At 42.6% G+C, this 21,991-nt stretch overlaps 1 protein-coding gene across 1 annotated transcript; it reads left to right on the forward strand.

Moving 5' to 3' along the window:
- The first annotated feature begins 1,807 nt into the window (after positions 1-1,807).
- On the forward strand, positions 1,808-13,611 carry pkdccb (protein kinase domain containing, cytoplasmic b). The gene is made up of 7 exons (XM_035167739.2): positions 1,808-2,660; positions 3,672-3,812; positions 6,038-6,309; positions 6,663-6,742; positions 7,053-7,160; positions 12,004-12,180; positions 12,593-13,611. Exons 1-7 carry the CDS (start codon positions 2,076-2,078, stop codon positions 12,697-12,699), a joined length of 1,470 nt encoding a protein of 489 aa, XP_035023630.1. The 5' UTR covers positions 1,808-2,075; the 3' UTR covers positions 12,700-13,611.
- Positions 13,612-21,991: the final 8,380 nt, after the last annotated feature.

Below are 21,991 nucleotides of genomic sequence, written 5' to 3' on the forward strand. Positions count from 1 at the left end.
GCCACGCTGGAGAAAGAAAAAGGAGGTGATTTATTGGAAGAAAAGCAAAGATCAGGGAAAGGAGGGTGTGAGATAGTTCTGTGGAGATCAATGTTTTATTTCTGGGTTTAAATAAGAAGCAGAGACAGCGGAGGGGGGGATTTTTTTTACATTTTTTATTTGAATAACTTAGCTTCAGTAAGTCATGATGTGCAGAACTGATTCCTGCACAGTCCAAGCACATTTGCATCTTGAAGTTTCAAGTGTTTCTGTGAATGATCATGTTCTTATTGAACAAAGGTTCTGCTGTGTTGGTGGTACATACTTTTCTGAACAGCCTGTGTTGCAGCTGACACTGCTAATGCCTTGTTGACTCCAGACACTGATTAACTTACACTGTTGTGCTGTGCAGCCTGGCCGAAACACACGCACACACACAGACACATGCACACACATGCGCACAAGAAAAGAACATGCAAACCAACACATATGCAAAGCCTGACTTACTCCCTTACTGGATACCAGACCAACACACACACACACACACACACACACACACACACACACACACACACACACACACACACACACACACACACACACACACACACACACACACACACACACACACACACACACACACACACACACACACACACACACACACAAGAAGAGAACATGCAGACCAACACGTATGCAACGCCTGACAGGCACTTATGGATACCAGACCCACACATGCACACACGCAGCCATACATGCACATACACACACTAACACACACACACACACACACACAGACACACACATATACACACACATAATGAGAGGCTGAAGAGAGAGGAGGGGGTTTGGCTTCTGGCTGGTGCTGAGGTGACAGCCGTGGTAATTTCCTGTGGCAGATTTCTGGGAAACGCTTCATTACAGCTTCACTACTTCCTCCAGATCTGTGAAATACAGTCGTATAAATACAGATACAACAACAGACAGAGTGGGTGGAGACAAAGAGAAAAATAATGCGCTTCTGTTAACATGCATAGATTTAATATATGACTTTAAATCAAAGGATAAGGCTGCTGATCATTGAGAAATCTATCTCAACAAGTGATGTTGCTTTAAGGGAAATAAAAAGGTGTTTTGCTGCCACCTGTTGGACAGATTGTGGAGGTGTCTTCATGCCTGTCTCTAAGTCTGTATGGATACTTTTAATATCCTGAACCATGGGGTGTTAATTGTAAAGGGGCGCGTGCTGAAAATAACAGCAACATTTCACTGTATTTATCACCAAAACATTTAAAGAAATTGTTGTGTATCACTTTTTTTTACCAGGTTTACGGCAACATTTGTGAACTTTGTCATGCTTACTTATTTGTAAAGATATATTAAAGATGTTGCCAATGTTAAATCTAAATATTAAATTCAAAGCCAAATATTGAATATTAAACCTAAATGTTAAACGTAACTGTTAAATCTAAATATTGAATCTAACTGTAAAAATTCAATCTTAATCTGAATGTTAAATGTTAAATCTAAATGTTAAACCCAAATGTAAATCTACTGTCAAATTTAAATATACATCTTCAATCTGAATCTAAATCTAAATCTAAATGTTAAATCTCAATCAAAATGTTAAATCTGAAATGTAACCAGATAACACCACTAGCTTTAGATTAAATTAATCAGGACACTATACTATATTATATTTGACTCACATTTCAGGTAAACAAATGACTTTTTTATTTGTGTCACTGTTAAATAAAAACACTTGGATTATCATGAGAAAATATAAATAAGCAAGTATACCGTGTAAGTAGACTGAAAAAGTGAAGTGAAAGCATGGAGGCGCCTGTGCACGCGGGCCTGAGCTCTCCTGCAGAGTCTCAGCGGGTGTAAAGTTACGAGCGCACAGGACACACCTCCAGAGGGAGTTCCTCTCCGGGTGGAGGTGGAAACAAGGAGCTGATCACTTCTCCTGCTCCAAAGTCAGGAGGAGTCTTTCCTTCCACTTGGAGCGAGTGGTCGTCGGAGCCCGCGGCCGTGCGCCCCCTTTCTATCCCCCCCTCTCTCCAGCCGCTGAGGCCGTGCCAGCGAGAGGAGCAATGCCCGAGATGGGCAACTCTTTACGCGCGGCTGCGCTCCTGGCGTTCGTGGTGCTGTCGATCCTCGTGTCACTGCTGGTCAGCAGCGTGCAGCAGTACGGAGCGAGAGTAGCGCACTTTTCTAACGCGACTGTTTCTGCTGCTGATGAGGAGCAGCTCCGCGGGGCGTTGATTTACCAGCTCCAACAGAGGCGCAGAGAAATCCTTCCGCTGCTGTTACCTGAGGATGAACCGTCAGAGGGAACCCGACTCTCTCCCCAGCTGGACTCCTCTGTGGATTACAATCTGTGGAATGAGATCACGCACGGCTCCAGGAAAGCGCATATGGATGAAATGGGCTGTGACTCCCTGGTGGACATGCAGGCTGTGGAGGTCCTGGGCTCTGGATACACCAAACTGGTTGTCAAAGTGAATCTGGCCGGAGGTCAACCAGTGGCTTTAAAGCTGGTCAACGAGCAGGGAATAGACATGGGCAAGTGTGTGGAGGATTTTAAAGACCCGCAAGGCTGCCGGGAGCTCGTCTCCTACAAACTGCAGAAAGAAATAGTCCTGTTGCAGAGGCTGCAGCATCCAAACGTCATAAAGGTGAAGTGTGACCTTTGTTTTTCTTCTGTGCATCAGTTCAAACACTTAATTAATCCAGTAAATTGTTCAATTTGAGTCCAAACGCCCAAACAACGTCGTAGAGAATATATTTTATTTTAAATTGAAGTCAACCTGTGGCCTTAAGAGTGATCAGCGAGCAGGGGATATTCAGTAGCTCTTAGAGAAAGAAATAATGTTACATAGGCTGCAGCATCCAAACGTCATATAGTTGAAGTGTGACCTATGTTTTCCATGTGTGCATCAGTTGAAATACTAAAATTATCCATTAACTTGTGAAGTTAAAGTTCAAAAACCCAAACAACATTCTAAAGAGTATATTTCATTGAACGGCTGAGGAATGTGTGGGACGTCAGGAGCTACTGGCCACCGCTCAACCCTGGAAATACTGATGGAATATTATTAAGACTTTCCATAATCCACGCACCACTGCTCACATTTTCCTTTGTCTCACACACAGCGGAGTCAAAGAAAGGCCTCATTGGCTTTGCAGGACTTTCCCATGTAATTAAATTAAATTCGCTGACCCCACTCTGACCTCTGGGTCCAGTTTGGCGAGAGCTGACAATGTGCCTCTGTCCTCCCTGCTATCCCTGGTTGCATCTGAAACCCCCGGCGCTTATTCACTCAAACCATTACAGCCCAATTTAGAACTAGTTTGAACTAAACGGCTGGGTTTGTAGCCCGCGTCCAACTGGTCGTGTGACAGCAGTGTGCACGGCAGCTCGATTAAACTCACAAGTGTACGGACCACATTCCCCCTGTTGGCTATAATGTGATTTTATTGTCACAAGTTTGAGCTGCAGCGAGTGAGGCTGGCAGAACACCGTGTCCTCTCAGTTTACACACACACACACACACACACACAACTTTCCGCCTGTTGCTTTGTTTGATTTCTGCACAACTAAAAGCAAAAAGAGAAAAAGTAGGTTATTGATATCTTTTTGTTCTCTGTTTTACCACGACTAACTCCAGTTGTTCTCCACTCCACAGCTCAAAGGCCACTGTGCAGGAGACTCGAGTGTCCAGGGAGGAAGAGGAGCGGAGAGAGGAAGAGTCACAGTCATTCTGGAGCAGGGGAATCCTCTCCAGATGATCCAGCTGCTCCAGAGCCCCTGGGAGGACAGATTCAGGGTAAGCCCGTCAGCTTCCTCTCTTTTAGCTCTTGATGCGCACGCCCTGTCATTTAGCCTGTACAGTGCACCACACACTCTCTGTCACTCGCGCATGCACACACACACACACACACACACACACACACACACACACACACACACACACACACACACACACACACACACACATACACATGTGCAAGCCCTCGCTCTTCTTCAGCAGAAAAGATGAGGGGTCTTGGACATTTGAAACCGCTGGAGGTCCGACATCTGCCACTCAGTGTATTTGATCAGGCTGAGGTTGAAAATGGAGATGGGTCCTGGAGTTAATCCACTGGAGGCGAGGAATTTCAGACACACACAGGACAGCCAAACCAAAAACCTTATCCCTTACTTTATAGGTCTCGAACCATAATCAATTCATGCCTGACCGTTACCACAATTCACATATCGTTAACCTTAACCAGGACCTCAGAAATTAAGTTTTGACTCATTAGCACTGGGCTTTGCTCCCAGTGAGGTCTAGTGGTCCTGACAAGGTGAGTGTTTAGACTGGTAAAGGTCAGACACACACAGGGAGCTTCAGCTCAACCCCCATCCCAGGTATGCTCACAGTGGGAGTCAACTCAGGCCGAATTCACACTCCAGGGATCCAAGTATGTGTGAGTGTGTGTTTGTGTGTGGCTGTGTGTGTCTTTGCGCATGATTGTGTTTGAAAGAGAAAGAAAGGGAATGAGTTGCAGGGGGCAGAGAAGCATGGGAGCGTACATGTTTTCTTTCTGGATTAGCAGCAGTAACATGGCGGTCTGCGAGTATCATCGCAACTCTGGGCCTCATTTTGCTCCATCACACAAGCAGCCGTTCATAATACCCCCCCTCGAGCTGCTCGGCCCCTTTCAGCTACGTTGCATCTGCGCAGGCTACAGTAATCCACGGGTGTTTGGTTTCACCCAACCCTGCTTTTACAGTGCTCCGATCCCACCGGGTGACGTCCGAGAGACTCGCGGCATTACCTAACACTGTAGCTATGTTTGCAGTGTGACAGGATCATTTCATGCTCTGTCAGTGCGTGGCTAATGCCTTTATTTTGCCTGTAGTGGCCTACTTATTTTCCCTTTCTGTTTTTATTATAGGATTTAAAAGGCTACTATAAAAACAGTCCGAGGAAATGGTTTGCAAATGTGGTCGGGGAAACATCTTAAAAGCAAATAACTCTGGTTTATGCAAGACTTGACTTTTCATGTTTTTGACCATTTTTAGCTTTTTCATGAAACGTAATTATATTGTCCGACGTGTCACTTTCAGGAAAAAAACACAAGAGGGATTCAACCAGTGCTTTCTACATTTAAAAAATCTTCTTATTTGACAAAATTGGAAGAAGATACCAGAAAATATAACTATTGCTTTCATTATTGATTCAACTGGCAAAACTTTAAATTAGTCAATTAATCAAATCCGAGATTGGCAGAAAATAAGTCAGCAACACCTTTGATAGTGGAGTAATCACTTTCTAAGCAAAATAAATAAAAACTTATTTTAGAATTTTTGCTGTTTTTCATTTTTTTTCTTCTTAATTTTTTGGATGTTTGACTTGTTTTCCAAAAAAAGTCAACCTTTGCTTCAGGAAATCATGATGGGATTCATAAATAATGGCTCAAATGATTAATTTAGTACATTTTTTAAGGTCCCCTCAAATTTAGTCAAGCTGCACCAAATATAGATTTGCACACTCATATATATCAGTCTTCTAAATATGCCTGTTTCTTTTCATTTAAATCCAAGCTTTATTCCCTGAGATATTGGTGAAAACGTCCAAAATGTTAAATCTTGCCATGTTAAAGAAAGTAAATGCTATTTTCCAATCCGCCTTCCGACAAAACCAACAAACAACTGCACAGGGGGTGAAAACATAACCTGCTTGGTGTTTTTTTTCTGGTATATTTAATTAAGATCATAGTGTTGGAAGTGACTGTTAACAAATGTGAAGGTAATAATCATTGCATGCAGCTAAATGTCAAATGCTTAAAAACAATGTGAAATGAGCCTGCGATAACATCTTGAAATGTGATTTTTCTGTTTTTTTGTTCAAGAAAGTTTGAAATGATAGAAAAAGCCAAAAAATAGCACATCCACACTTAACTTACTTCCTAGTTGCCAGACCAGTATGTTCCTCCATGTCAGAAATTGAGTGCAGTTAAACAAACTATCCAGCTGATCAGGTTTCGTCATGTGCTCTCTCCTCAGGTTTGTCTGGACCTGGTCAGGCTCCTCCACTTCCTCTCCCAGTCTCCTCTGGGCTCCGTCGCCCTGCTGGACTTCCAGCCCCGCCAGTTTGTCACCGTGTCCGGCGAGCTGAAGCTCACGGACCTGGACGACGCCAGCGCGCAGGAGACCACCTGTCGGAGCGATGCCGACTGCACCCTGCAGTTCCCTCACAGAAACTTCACCCTGCCCTGCTCGGCTGGGGGCGTGTGCGAGGGCCTGAATGAGAAGAGGAACATTTACAACGCCTATAGGTAAGAAGTGACAGTTTTACTGGGTGATGGATGTGTGACGGATGGACGGAGCGGCAGCCACATGGATGATTCCTTAAATACAGGCCGAGCTGACACCTAAACGGTTTTTCGACAGTAAAGACATCCAGCAGAAAATTTGCAGTTAGATGGAGGGGATGTGATAAACTAATAAGTAGTTCCAGTGGGAAAAAATGGAGAGTTTCCCCCTTTTTAAAAAGCCGTCGGATTTCTTTTGACAGCTTTATGGACTGTTTGTTTTAACACCAATGTGAGACAAGTCATGTTCTGTGAGGACTATGTGATGGGGCTTGTCTGTTTCTCTGTCTGAGTGAGTTGTCTCTGCTTGGCCCCAGGTATTTTCTCACCTACCTGCTGCCGCACCAGGCCCCGCCCGGCCTCACACACCTGGTAGACCACATCATGAACTCCACAGGTAAGGACTAGAGACGTCTCGACATGACAGGACGCCGTTATGCTATTGAAGATCAGAAAGTAAATCACGGCATTATTGGAGGCGTGTAATTAAGTGTCCCGGCGTACGTGCTTCTTTTTAATGAGCCTCGGCAAAGTGCCCCGCGCCGTGTAACACAGTAATGAATACAAGTTGTTATCTGTTGAGATCACACAGCGAGGATTAGACAGGAGAGCTTAGTGGAAAATAAATCATATATATATATTGGATGACTTGACGCATCTTGTCAGTTCGATCTTCTCACCAGACTTAATGCTTTGTATGTGTCCAGGGGAGCTGAAAGCTGACATCAATCAGACGCTGGAGGCCTTTGAACACGTCCTCCTCCTCTACAAGTCTGGCCTGCACCTGGACAACCTGCCTCCATCAGTAATCAGAGGTACGAGCTTGTGGAATGAAGGTCGCTTTTGTTTTTTTTATAAAGTACAGTGGGCCCGCACGCTTCGCCTTTTTTTTTTTTTTTTGATTCCCCTTTCGAGAAAACTCAGCCTTCACCACCTTCATTATGTGTCTTTAAAGAAAAATGAAAGGGGGGGGGGGAGTGTTTCTCCCGTTCAGGCTGTTTTGACAGGTTTATTAGGCAGCTGGGATGAAAGGACAAGAGCAACAAAGTGGGATTAATCCTGCATGTCTCCGGCTCACAGAGCACAGTCGGCCCTCATTTAACAAAACAGCGCTGGGATTACATCCAGTTTTTCTTTACAGAAGAAAAAAAAAATGTAGTTCTTTTTGCCTTTCAGAAAAGTTATATAAGCCGAACTCCAAACCTTTACCTGCTAGCCCCCTTGAAATGCCCGGAAAATATGCGAGTGAGCCCATGTGAGTACACAACCAGAAAATTCACAGCGAGCAAGTCGGCGTGTTGATGACGTTTCTAACATGCGAAGGACGCAACAAATTTCAAATTGGAAAGATGACAAGGTTTGAGAGGTTTTGGTCATAAGGGTCAACGTTGATGTCAATGTGCTATAAACATAAACACATGATTTCTGCAGCGGAATTAACACGTCTGAATGTTCCGGACCCTTTTCCTGTTTTTGTGAATGCGTCTGACCTGGAAAATCTCCTGCTACATTCTTCGTATTTGAAAAGCAAACATGTAACATGAAAATGTCTAAAGTTCATGTCTAAAATCGACTATAGAGATTTTCTTCTTCAACTTTAGAATTCCTTATATGAAAAACTCTAGTCAACATACTGTTTCCTTTAAATGGACATACAAAGTCCCTCACATTTCTTCTCTCCAACTCTCCGCCGCTCCTGCGCCCCTCACCCCTCCCGCCATATGAAATATTAATAACAGAATGACTGGCCCGCGTTCCTGTGGTGAGATTTTTCCCGTCCCCCAGATGCTGGACTGTTTATATAGCAGCGCTTTGTGAATTTAATCACACATTCAGGGTAAAGAGGCCTGGGCGCTGAGGCTGACATCGAGAGAGAGTGTTTTAGTTTAACAAGTTGGTGCCGTGAGCCAACGCTGCTGCTGCTGAGTGTGTGTGTGTGATAAGACCTCGAGAATTGTGTATATTCTTTTGCCATATTTTGGTTCTTGTTGAAACAAAGTAGTTTCTGGACAAACTGGGTGGAATTTTTGTTTAGTCAAACTTAGTTTAGCTCTGTTTATAGTTTGACACTGGGAAATATACTTCAGTAAAAACACAGCTAAAGGTTGCAGCAGCTATTTTCATTCATCATGCTGATTGGAAAAGGTCTGGCTCTGTTCAGAAAAAATATGCATATACCCGTAGCAGGAAAAAAAAATAGACATGTTATATCTTGTTTGTTTGAGGCTCTACTGGCTGATGACAAGTCTTTATTAAAGCTGCTCTCAGCCAGGCGCTGAACTCTGGACATCTTCCCGAATTTCTCACATCCGAGGGGCTGGATGTGAGAATGCAAACGTCTGACTCCCTTGCTCGGGACATTTTCTGGAACTTGTCCTGCCAGTCCCAAAGAAAAAAACAGAGCCATACATGTAGAAAACACAGACAAACAGATCAACTTGGAAACACAAGATTCCAGAGCTTTAGACTATAAGGGCCATCGCTGGTGCCAATGGGCTTTGGAAAAGTAAATCCTCAGCTTGTAGTTTTACATTGTTTTGGATTTAAACAAATAAAGTATGATGTAATGTTTATTTGTGGAGTTTGAGAGGTGTTGATAAGTGGATTTTTTTTTTCTCACTTTGGATAGAGCAGGCCTTAGCCTGGCATCAGCAGAGTGTCGCATTTGTATGTGGTCTGGAACTTCTCAGTACATTCTTGATTTCGAAGGGCTGTTATCAGCATTCCCAGACCAAAGCGCTTCTATACGCAATTGGATAGACCTGCAGCCAGTCAGAGCAATGAGCTGCGTGACATAGAAGCTACTTTCAGATATAGATTCTGGAAAATGTTAGGACCAACACAGCAAGTCTGATCGAAAGAACTCCTGAAAGCCACCAAAATCTGAGCATAAAACAAAAAAATGTTGGTAAAAGGGACTGAACTCTGAAAATTGGTACTGGACAATTTCTGGAGTTCACCTTTTACATATGAGGAATACAGCAGGAGATTGTTTAGGTCAGATACGGGAAAATGACAAGGGGTGGCACCTGGGTGGAGCATGAAGGAGGCAGGACATCACGGATCAATTCCACGGCAGCAATCACGTTTTTTGTCTGAAGCACATCGACACTGGCGTAGGACCTTATCACCAAATGCTCCCGAATCTTGTTGTCTTTTCAGTATGACCTCTTAGTGGCCGTCTTCTCCGTGTATGGCACCTCTTTTTCACCATGAGATTTTTGTATTATTTAATTTTTTTAAAGTTTTGAGCCCTCACACTCCAGCTGTATTCTCAGGTGCGCTCACTCTGACATATTCCGGACATTGCCTGGCAGGAAAAGTTCTAGAAAATGTCCAAGGCAACCGACTCAGACATTTTGCATTCTCACGCACAGCCCTTCCGGACTTCAGTGCGTGTGTGAAAGCAGCTTTAGTGTGTCAACAAACGCTGCGTGTTTGTTCTTTTCAAGGATAATAAACATGCCATCCAGTTTGTTTAATACGACCTCTATCCCCGACTCAACCTCTCCAAAGCAGCAGCAGCCATTTTGGTTGTTGATGAAACAGCTCCAGTGGCGCTACTCTTTCCAACCCAAGCCATTGTAGATGAATGCTTGTAATTGAGCCAACCCGTTTCAGGACGGATGGAGCTGTCCGAAACGGGTGGAGAGCCAGAACCATGTTTGAAAGCGAATAAACACGAGCTCGCTGAAAGCTCTAGCCGGGCTAACTGTTTACACATATCTCACTCTATGTGCTGAGCTAGCCGGCTGGTAACCGTAGCTGTATATTTATCGGACAGCTATTAATGTGGTTTGATCTCCTCGTCGAACTCTGCAAAGAAAGAGCGAAGAAGTTAATCTCCACAAATGTCAAACTATTCCTATAAGTGATGAAACAACCAGAGTAGAAAACCAAAGAAAAAAAACCCATGAGCTCACTAACGTCTCGTATGAGAAGAGAAAAAAAATCGGAATCGCAGCCAAACACACAAACACAAAGCCTGATAAAAGAAGCCAAATGGCCACACAGCTCAAAGAGGAACACGGTGTAATAACATGAATGTGCGTGTGTGTAGAGGGGAAAAAAAGATGCCGATCACGTACCAGGTCCTAATTTGAAATTGCTGACAGATGGAGATTTGCTGGTAATGTGGATGTAACTTCTCCAGCTGAGGGCATCAATGATTGGATAAAGAATCTGGTAAATATGTTTCTATAAAGACGGCTGCAAATACAAAATTATGTTGCAAGGATCAAATTTATGTACAGTATGTCCTCAGCACATGAATTTATTCATGGCAGTAGATTTATTATACTGATTCTATATATAAATACAAAGGGAACACTGTTTCCTGCTGTTCATCTTATACACAGAGAGCTTACATTTATCCAGCTCTGTCTGTGCAACGTTTGAGGCCCGACAGCCTGCGTCTCCCCGGCAGGCCTCATTTTTTTTCTCCCCCGAGGAGGATCGTCCAAATACTCCTTCTCCTTGTTCGCTTTTCTCAGAACCAGAAGGTAGAACCTCGCATCTTTTTCCTCTCAACAATACCCCTACGCACACACACCACATGTCCTGCCATTTAAGAAGGTTAACAGTTTGTAACAGTGCGCCTCCTCCATACGCTCACTCACAGACTAGGCTTTTGTCCATTTGTGTGTGTGTGTGTGTGTGTGTGTGTGTGTGTGTGTGTGTGTGTGTGTGTGTGTGTGTGTGTGTGTGTGTGTGTGTGTGTGTGTGTGTGTGTGTGTGTGTGTGTGTGTGTGTGTGTGTGTGTGTGTGTGTGTGTGTGTGTGTGTGTGTGTGTGTGTGTGTGTGTGTGTGTGTGCTTCTTTCTCATGGCTCCTGCTAATGTGTAGCAGATGATTTAAGCCCAGATCCACCAGAAGTCTGACTGGGAGAATTATAATGATGAATGAACACAAATGTTTGGCAAGAGGAAGGTGAAGTTATTTCTCTCTTAAGTGCAGAGCAACTGTTTGTGAGACGAGAGCCTAAATTGGTGTTTTTTTTCATTTTACAAAGACCAGAATAGATGTTCCTCATTGTCGTGAAAGAAAGAAAAAGATGAAAAATAATGAGCAACATTTGTTTTCTATGTGGCCTTTTTTTTGGTTTTGTGGTTTCTGTTTCTCGGTTGTGAGGATTTGCTGCTTTTCTTTTGCTCGCGTGAAACTGGTTTTGGGTTCTGGACTTAAGTCAAGCAAAACATGTCTTGGGGTTTTCTTTTCGACCAAATGATTATGAAATAATTGTGAGTATTGCAAATTAAATCATTATTATTCAGTCTCTTCAGATGCATCCCTTTGTCATTAAAACTGGCCACAGAAAAGGGAGATAAATCTAAACCTACATGCATAAGACATTGGAATTTTTTTGTTAGGAATATATATTATACTGAAGTAATGTTTGTCATTTATCATCCTAAAGTTGAATCTTTACTTTAAATGTGTCAATCATAAGCTAAGTAATTGCTTGGACGTTCTTCAGTTACATGTTTTCTTTGTTGCTCCTCTTCAACTTCTTATCAGTTGTCTCTGCATTCTGCGCCGTGCTGAACTAGTGTCCCCCACGGGGATCATTAAACTTTCATCTCACCCCCAGAGAGGGCTTCAAAAATCTTTCAGCAACCTCATTTCATTGAAGTGGCATCTCTGTGTCTCCTGTGGTTAGATTACACCCTGATCCGAGGTATGGGAACCTCCGGGAACGTGGAGTACCGCTGCTGGCCGTCCTACAGCCAGCAGGGCTGCGTGCTGTCGGTCCACAGCGCCAGGGAGGCGGCGTACATCTGTAACTCCCACTCGCAGTGCAACAGCTTCACCCTGACCGGACAGAAGACGTGGACGGGTATGTAAAAGCAGCAGATAAACTCCTCTTTCTTCTGATCTGTTATCTGATCCCAAATTGTGTCAGATTTTCTTTTTTTCTCAAGAAGCTCGGTCTTAAATACAGTTTTACAGCTCGCATACATAAACAGATAACACGAATCAAATGGGCTTCATGCACAAACACTGATAAGTTTGCGGAATTGCTAACTAAATCCAGTTTGTCACATGATTGAGGCTGCGGAGTAAACACACTGAGCCACAAATTCTTTAATCTTTTGATGAAGCCTTTTAAATGTTGCCGTGTACACAGTTATTAAGGATATCAAGTCACAGCATGTTGCTTAATTGATGTTGCAAACGTGTTAAACATGGTTCTTATTCTTCGGCTTTCTTTCTCTTTTGTGTGTGCATGTTTTGTTGTTTTGTCGCAGGGCGCCTCCTGGCCTCTTTCAGGAGCGGCTTCAGTCATCTGGTGCCCGGTGGGACGTCAGAGGTGTACGTGAAGAAAACCAAAGCTCCCGAAACGTCTACGGCGTGACGCGAGGAACAAACAGAGCGGCCCTGTTTTGAATTTCGTCTGAGTCGCTGTGGAGCGAGGATGAGAGCGAACGCACAGCCGGTGATGTGAAGCAAAGCGAAACGTTGTGCTCGAGATGAGAGACAGTGTCCTCCTCGTGAAACATGATGAACGCAGCTCGTCTCTGTGGGTTCACAGAGACAAGCGCAGGGGACGACGCGGCGTTTGAAGCGAGGCGAGTGAATGTGATGTATTTATAGGGCTTCTGCTCGGTGACTGTTTGATCTGCCTGCCAGCTCACTGCCTCTGCCAACTACTATTTAAAGGGATTTCCCTTCAGGTACAATTAAGGAGGGAGAGCCTTGTGCCCTTGACATGTTTTTTTTTTTCTACCATGTCTTTATTCGCCATGTGTGTTGGCTTTCGTTGTGAGGCCAGGTCCCTGTAGTAGGACTTTCAAGCCAAAGAGGTAATGAGAACAGCCACTGCAGCTCAGCGTTTGAAGCCTGAGGACGAGAAAAGAAAACAAGCTCTTATAGAAATACACTTTGCTGTTAATGCGCTGAGGTTGCGGCTGTTTTTTCATGGTTCCCTGGCTTAGCTGCGCTGTGGTACGAGAGGGAAACAACCATGTAAGCATTTACACATAAACAACGAGCATCAATGATTAAAACCATTCCAGAGTCTGTTTTACATACTTTTGTAAACTTAGTTTTTCTAGTGCTTAGTTCATAAATATTTATATGATCAAATTAAATGTAAATGTTCTTACATGATTGTGCATTTTAGCTTATATGTGCACCTTGTGGGTGAAACCTTTATTTTCAATGAAAAATTATTCACTTCAGTGTTTTTTTTTTTTTTATACTTCACTTATTGTAACTGTACAGTTTTACAATTTGTAATTATATAAATGTATTGTTTTTAATTTTTGCTGTTGTGGTCATTTGCATTTTTAATTCATTTAAGTGTAACTGTAATTAACAGGTTTTTATTTATTTCTCATTGTGTGTGTGTGTGTGTACGTGTGTGTGTGCGTGTGTGTGTGTGTGTCAGTGAGGGAGGGGAAACTTGCATGTGTATGGTGACCTGGTTTTGTGTGTGTTTAAGTCCTTTATCTGATCGCGTGCCCCCACATCAACAATCTGTGGCCCTTCTGAATGGGTGAGACTGCAAACCTAGGGAGCTCCGCAGAGTTTGCACAATACCAGAGGAATGCATTGAAATGCCGCGTCATGCTGGGCTCATTATTAGCCTTAATTAATACATGTAAATTAGCTTACTTACTGGCCCCTTTCTTATGTTGAGGGGAGCGGCGTTACTGTTAGACAAAGACAGTCATCGGGGACAATCGGAGCTCGATCTGTGGTTTGCACACGAATGGGCTCGCCATCTGTGCCTGCCAGGAGGAACCTGGTGAGGCTGAGATAATGGCAGGACGGCAGGGTGGCAGACTGAGGGATTTGTAAGGTCAGGAGTTGTAGCATTAGGATTCATCAGCCACAGAGTTTCTGGTGGGACAGAAAGACATGTGATAACACATAAATGTATCATCCCCACACTCCTCACATATTTCAGTATATATGTAATCTGATTTAATCTGAATTCTAGCCCTTAAAAAAGTCTTAAGTGATTAAATATGATCCACTAGTTCTTACATATGTTTAAGTAAGTGTTAATTATGTTAACGTCACTTCTGTTATGCTTACAAATTAGTTATTTTTGAAATGTTTTAGAAATGTTTTGGCAGCTGTCTCTATCTGTAGTTGTAGATATAACAAGATGTTTGCAGGGTTGTTCTCTAATCAGCTACTTTACCTTATCGTTAATTATGGGGAAGCGTAAGTAATGCTGGGATTCTGATGTTGTAATAGGTGTTGAATTTTAGTTTTTACCGTTTTAAAAAGTCTTATGTTTAACTTGTAGAAATCTGCAGAAACCCTGATGTTTCTTCTAACAGGGATCCGTCTGGCTGGAGAAACACAATGCAAAAAAAAAAAAATATCAATGAAAAACAAGAATCCCAGATTCCAAATAGTTTTGTGGTGATTCCTTTACCATTCAGCCATACCACCAACTTGAAAGGACATGTCCTGTCTAGAAATTACACTTTTATGGCTGAGACACAGCAGGGAGGCCTCAGGGTCCTCTTTGGCTCATGTTGGCCCCTTTTTGTCTGGACAAAGCTGACTGATTAGAGTCTGATTCTGGAGATTAGGAGTCTGAGTCACATTAGATAAAAACCAAACCAGCTCACTGGACCAACACAGCAGGTCTGACTTGAAGGACCGGGGGAGGAAGGGGAGGGGTGACCTACAAGAGTGTGTGTTTTGTCTATGCAACAGTGAATAGACTGAAAGACCTGCTGATAGCCACAAACATCTCAACATTAAACAAAGTCTGCTGTGGGAAAAGTTCTTATTTGCTTTCTTAAGCTGTTTTCAGACGTGAACTCTGGAAAAAGTCTAGAAAACTGGGTCTGACAGGTCCAGAGTTTCACACATGAAGAACGCAGCCGGGCCGATGCGTTCACATCAACAGGAAAATCTCCAAAACATTCGGGGGAGGGGTGGCGCCTAGGTAGAACATGCAGGAGACAGGACATGATGTATAAATTTCAAGGTGGAAATCACAAAGGTTTTTGTTTACACATCAGCACCGGCATTGGCCTGCATCGCCAAAACCCCTCGAATCCTGTCCTTCCAAGTCTTCATCTATGTCTTCTACGTGTATGGCTACTCATTTTCATCCTGAGATATTTGTCTTCTTTTGGCGTTTCTTTTCAGTTGTGTGTCTGTCGTGTGTTAGAAATGTCACAAACACGCCCACTCGACTGCTGTAATCTGATCATTCGCTAATTTTACGAACATTTTACAAGGGGGCCAGCAGGAAAATGACATGTCTGAAAGCAGCTTTACAATTAGATAAGCATATGACATGAGCAACTAATTAGCTTAGTTTAGCTCATAGCCTGTGACTAGTGAATTGATTTAGTTTAGTGATAGCGTTGATCCATATAGTTTTTAGAGAAAACGTTGAAGCCACACTACACAACTTTAAAAGTCCGTGGACTTCGTGACTTGCTGTCTTGCGATCGAGTCCTGCATGTGTTTTGAGTTTATACAACGGGCCTGACTAGCTACAAGGGGTCAGTCACTACATGATCTTTCACCAGGAGCAACCCCCGACTGGTCCCCAGACAACATTTGATCACACGCAAGAAGTCAGCAGGCCTCTCTGATGGCATCTTTGAAAAGTTCCAACACAGCGATTAAGTACTGCTGATTGAGCGCCAATCTGGGGCTTTTGTCTGCGACTTGCAAAACTCGTTGCTGGCTGGCAAATCATGTAGTGTGAACAAAGCTTTAGATGACCTACCATGCAGATTGTAAACCAAGGGAAACAGCTAGCTTGGCTCTGTCCAGAGGAGGGCCGGGCGTCAGTGGTCCTTTCAAAGAAACCACATGGCAAACAATCCCATGAAAGATGGTGAATTATCAATTTTACAAGTCCATTGTTGTACGGATTAAATGAACAAGTTATACCATGTGTAGCGAGTATAGTTTACAGCCACTGTCGGGTGGATTTAGCTAAATGAATTAGTTGTTTCCCAGCTCTGTGCTAAGCTAACTAGCTGTTAGGTGTTTATATCCATCTTCTCATCATCTTGTCAACACTGGTTTTCCTTTAAATTGCTTTCTTCCTCCAGTACACAGATCCAGGCTAACAGTCATATCTCAACGATCTGAAAAGTCAAACTCCGACTCACAAAGCCGGTCACACTACATCACTTTTGAATCGTTTATTCACAAATAAGGTCTTCACGCAGATAACACAGCACACATCCCCTGACTTTCAGCCAGTGATAAGATGTAATTTATTGAAGCTTACAGCTGTCGCCCATCCTCCTCCACATCAGCCCGGAGAAGAAAACGTCTGGCGTCTGCTTTTTCTTGGCAATCTTTTCGACAGTGCTAATGGAAGTTTCTGGCTCCGTACGTAGCTTGCACATGTTGTTTTATGCTCAGAATGCTTTGAAACACATCACGAATGCCGAGCTGTGCTAGATTCATTAGGTTACTCAGTTGAGTGCGGCGCATATTCACAGCATAACAATGCATCTTTCTTCATATTCAGCTTTTTGTCGGCGCGCCTGGGGTTGGTGAATCAGCACCGTGTTCTGCGGTCATTCCAGAGGAGGTCTTCACAGCATAGTTTTTGTATTCTCACTCGAGTCTGAAAGTATTCCCTTTCTTTCCTGACTTTGTTTATTTAGCTGGAAAGCTGGAAATACGTGTGGAGGTTTGGAGGCTGGGCAGCTCTGAGCCCTTTTTTGTTTTTGTATGAAAGTCATTTTTTGTTTGGGGATGTTTTCATATTTGCATGGTGGTGAAACCTTTAAAACGAGCATGTGGTATTAGTGCCCTCGTGTTCATGTGTGGTACAGTGTTCCTCTGTTTCTATCCGTGTAATTGACAAGTTGGTCTTTTGTGAGAGGTTCAGGGAATGAGCGGGGGGAGGAGTGAGATTGTTTTTTTTACTCGGCTCCATACCCCAGCATTTCTGTTTTTTTAAGTTTCCAGTTTCACCCGACTTGTTTCCGTCGGGTTTTATTCATGACCTCCATCTGGAAATAATATATGTTCATGAAAACAAGCCATCAGCAATTTTAGGGAAGAGTTGTGTGTGAGTGTGCGTGCACATATGTGTGTGTGCATGTGCAGGGTGGGGGACATTAGGGCCTCTTCAGAGGGGCTCAGGCTCCACCAGTGTAGCAGTGTTAGGAGAAAGATGTATGTATGACTAAGCTAAGAACCAAAGCCTCCATCATCCTCTCTTAAAATCCTGGTGCAATGCATTTGTGGTCTGGTTTAAGTCTTTGATTCATATGCAAAGTTAGTCATCAAATGCTAGAAACCGCAGCTGCTGGGAAAAATTACGTGTCAGACAGGTCTTTGGCAAGATGTTTGACCTTGGCTCAGACTAAAAATATGCATTAACTCAGTGAAAGCTGGCATAGTTCAGCAGGAAAGAAGATCTGGCTTGTGTTTGAGCTGCTCGCATGAGCACATGCAGCCTGTGACGGGAGAGATAGAGCAGATATTCACTGGACTCCCGGCTCACACAAACTCCTCTGTGCCTGTCTGCCGCTTTGGCCGCCGCACACAGGAGAGCAGCCGGTCACACCTGAGAGCCTCTGAAGAGCAGCCAGACATTTAGCCGGCCCGTCTCGAGCACAGAGACTTCTCAGTGTGCAGGTTGCTGTCTGTATATCTAACCGTCTAACTAACTATTTGTCTGGCTGCCAGGAGCCGATCCTATCTCTGTTAGAGCCATAATGGCTTTAGCAGGCCCCGAAGCAGAGAGCAAGTAGGTGTGTGTGAGGAGGAGAGGTTTTCATTTCTGTCTGTCCGCAGAGAGGGGGGGTGTGTGTGTGGTTGGATCATGTTTTAAAAGCCCTGAAGTTAACCCCAGTCAAAAGGTTTATGCCTACCACTAAAGCCACAGAGGCATCTTGAAAGGTGTAATAGCTCCGCATTGTATCCAGTGACATCTCCCGGGACCCACTGCGTAGTTATGTGGCAAAACTGATCATTACAGTGCTGCGCAATTCATTATGGTGAATTGAGATTTAAAAAAAGAAATCTGAGCTGGCTTCTAAAACAGCCTGGAAACAGTGGATTTATCGAACGCTCAGTGTTGTCTGTGTTTTGGCAGCTTCACTCGGACATATAGCTGACCTCTTTTTCATTATGAGATCCCCACATGTTTCTCTGCCCTGCATTCCCTCCTGCTACATCACAGCAGCAGACTGGGTCATTTTTCTTTTGAAGCCCCCCCAACCATCCACCCACCCCCTCTTCCTCACCAGTCCATCCATCTGGAACCTCCTCTCACCCCACCCGTTCACCTCTGCTCTGCTGCTGCCGCCACCGCCCTCCCCTCTCTGTTTGAGACTCCTGGCTCCTCCAGGCCACAAAACAAAATAAAAAATCCTCCATCGCTTTACTATTAATTTAGGCCTGAAGTCACTGCGGCTGTTAAATTGTTCCCCCTCTATAAAAACAAAATCCAACCCTCCATCAGTGTCCTGCGCCTGCCAGTCTTCTCCCAAGTCACAGCCCACAACTACTGGGAAGCATCTGGAGTTTCCCCCGTCTTTCAACTGGTTGAGACCTTAGGGCAGGGCTGGGGAGGATCACTGTGGTTTTTTGTGTGTTTTTGTGTGTGTGTGTCTGTGTGTGTGTGTTGCTGATTACCACTGCTTTTCAAATCAAAGTGCTTGCCTTTTGTTGCATGCCCTGGAATCCCCTCCGTCACACCTCGGCCGTTTCTCAGCAGGGGGACTTTTGCCCCCAGTCAGAGGAAGACTTCCTCCTCCTCCTCTACAGTTAATCTTCTATCACAAACACATCCTTTGACCCCCTGAGTTAAAGGATTATCCAACACAAATTAAATTAATTTTACTTTGATAAGATTTTCCAATTTCTTGAAACACAGTCCTGTCCTTGTTTTGCACTTCAAATGTAACCTTTAATTTTGCACAGCTGGAAAACACTTTTCTCGCTGTGATCCTATTATAGAACTATAGTTTATCAGATACAGAAGCATGTGAGATGAGAGGGAAAACATTTAGTCTCTTCCTTCTGCCATTCGATGCACAACTTATTTAACTTTTTGTACATGAATACACAGAATGTAACTTCAGAGAATGAAATTGTCTTCGGTGGTTTTCTTAGAGCATTTTATGTCTTGTTACCACGCCTTGCTCTTTGATCGCCACATTACTTGACAATAGGAGTTTACCAACTAACTAACTGTAATTGTAATTGCAGCACTTGTCTTTGGCACAATGAAGTGCGGCCTCAGTTGCCTCGTGCAGGTTGTTAAACCTGAGAAGAGCTGTGAACTGCAGCTCTCTGCCACAAGTCCCCAATTAGGGTTCTGCCCACACAGCTATAAAACAGTTAGGGGAATCATTCAGAGGCTGTTAGATTTAACACTATTAAGAGTTCATTAGTACCTGCATATACAACCGCTGCTGCCATTGGAGGATCATTAACATAGAGCCATTAAAATGGCCTAGAGGCCTTTTCACTCATATTAATTAGATTCCCTCCTGGCTATCATCTGTAGTGTAATTTGATATACACGTGACTTTTGTCTGCGATGTGACGAGAGTTCATGATGACTGTTGTTTAAAGAGGTGATGAGTACTTGCTTAAAAATGCAATTTAAACCTTAAGCTGGTAACAGATTAACAGTCTCACGTGGAGAGTGTGGAGAGACACTTAATTATATTATTATTTAGCAGGTGAAGTATAATTAATCAATTTATTTGTTTTATATTTGTTTGTTTTTTCAAATATAATTAACTACATTTTTAATTAAATGTAATTTCAAATACATTTTAAAAAGCTATGAAATTATCATTAAAGGTAAACATTTATTTTTATCATTTTAAAATTATATATCAAAATAATTTAGAGAGAGTTTTGCAATACTAGGCTTTAAAACAATTATGAACACTCACAGCACAGTTACATTTGTTTCCACAGTGTGTTGTCTATCGAGGATGAAAAATTCCAAGACTAAAAAATGAATAAACAACTATAAACATCTCAGTAATATATAAATACATAAATGTAGAAATACATAAATAGCCCTTTTTCATCACCAAAATATATATATCTTTGATTTATTTACGTATTTAATTATTTATTCCTGCATTGATTGATTTATCTATTGATTTATTTAAATAGTATTGAATTGTTTATTTACTTCTTTATACATTTTTACCTTTGGCAGTTTCGATCCTCCACAGTGGTCAAGCTGTGTTTCAACATCAGACTCCGTATAATTTAATTTGATCAATAAATCAATGTTTTATCAACAACTTCGATTGACCACATTTAATGAAGCAGATACACATCTGATTAAGTTATGTTGTGTTTTCAAGTTAACAAAACAAAAGAAAGTGAAAGTAGCTCACAGAACTGATGTCTAATGTGAACTAAAGACAGGGATGGTGACGTGTGGAGAGACGGTGAGTGAAGACAGCGACGGACAAAGTGGGAGAGGGAGAGAAAGGAAAACATCTTAGTAGAAAGAGAGAGTGGTTGAGACAGAGGTCGAGCAACACTGAGTGACACACAGACAATGATTGAGATAAACTGAAGAGTAAAGGTGAAATACCAGAGAGCTCAGAATACTGTCGGTGAGTGACAACAGTAAATATAACAGAAAATAACAGACACAACAACTTAGTAGATGTAACTTTAAAAGTTGAGGAAATAGTTTTCACCATCTATTTAAAAGTGATGACAATCTGTTTACAATATCTACTGTGTAATTCTAAAGTAGGCATATATATATATATACTGTGACAAACTCTATACAGATCATTTCTGATTATGCATTAATGTAATAAGCATGTCATTGTGAAATTGTAACCGCTTGAACAAAGTGCACTCGGGGACTTTACGTAGAGAGTGCCACATGAAAAGCACACCACACTTGCTTTGAGCGAAATTACAAACGGTCGCTATCCATCTGGTTTCAAGACAAATCACAGTGCAATTATTTCCACCTCTCTGATGTTACTTCTGCTCTGTAATACACCGTGGAGCCATTTGTTTGATATTTCCAAAGGCGATTGACACGTTTGACCATAAAAAGCCGCTAAACGGTTTGAAAATGATCTAACACACAGATACAGAACAAAGTGCGTGAAACCACAAGGATACGTATTAGGCCCCGTTTTATTGTGTCTCTTTACACAAGAGGTTTCCTCATTGCTGTATTTTCAGGACCCGTACATTGCTATCTTTGTATTTTTCTGATTCATTAACAACATTCAATCATCAGAATGACTTCTCAACCAGATTGATGCACCGAGCCATCCAGTCCCCAAGAATGTCCTATTGTATTTGACCACAATTGTTTTTATCTAATTAGACTTTTACTGTTGAGTATTCAATCACCTTTGCTCTCTTATTACTTTCTTTACTGTAACAAGGCACCATTGAAAACAAGGTCTTGTCCTCTCAAAGGGTTTTCCTGGGGTTAAATAACGATGAAACTGGAATGGCACTGAGTTGAGCACATACCTCGGCTGAGGCCCAACAGTCCTGTTAAATTCAATCAAGCTGCACCAAATTTTACAGTCAAAAATAAATTCATCAAATATTCCTTATTTTAAAAAAAAATCAAGATCCATGAACTATTCTCTGGGAAATCTGTGAAAATGAAAAAAGGAAAGAAATTCCTGGACCCACACCAAAATTTTATATGTTCTTTCCTAACCCATACC

This window comes from Hippoglossus stenolepis, chromosome 10 (assembly GCF_022539355.2).
Source record: "Hippoglossus stenolepis isolate QCI-W04-F060 chromosome 10, HSTE1.2, whole genome shotgun sequence".
Taxonomy (NCBI): domain Eukaryota; kingdom Metazoa; phylum Chordata; class Actinopteri; order Pleuronectiformes; family Pleuronectidae; genus Hippoglossus; species Hippoglossus stenolepis.

Bases quoted from the DNA above. Each gene is read 5' to 3' on its own strand.
- pkdccb (XM_035167739.2), top strand. From the start codon at position 2,076: ATGCCCGAGATGGGCAACTCTTTACGCGCGGCTGCGCTCCTGGCGTTC. The intron at 6,310-6,662 runs GTAAGAAGTGAC...GCTTGGCCCCAG, and splicing joins AACATTTACAACGCCTATAG to GTATTTTCTCACCTACCTGC. The intron at 12,181-12,592 runs GTATGTAAAAGC...GTTTTGTCGCAG, and splicing joins CGGACAGAAGACGTGGACGG to GGCGCCTCCTGGCCTCTTTC.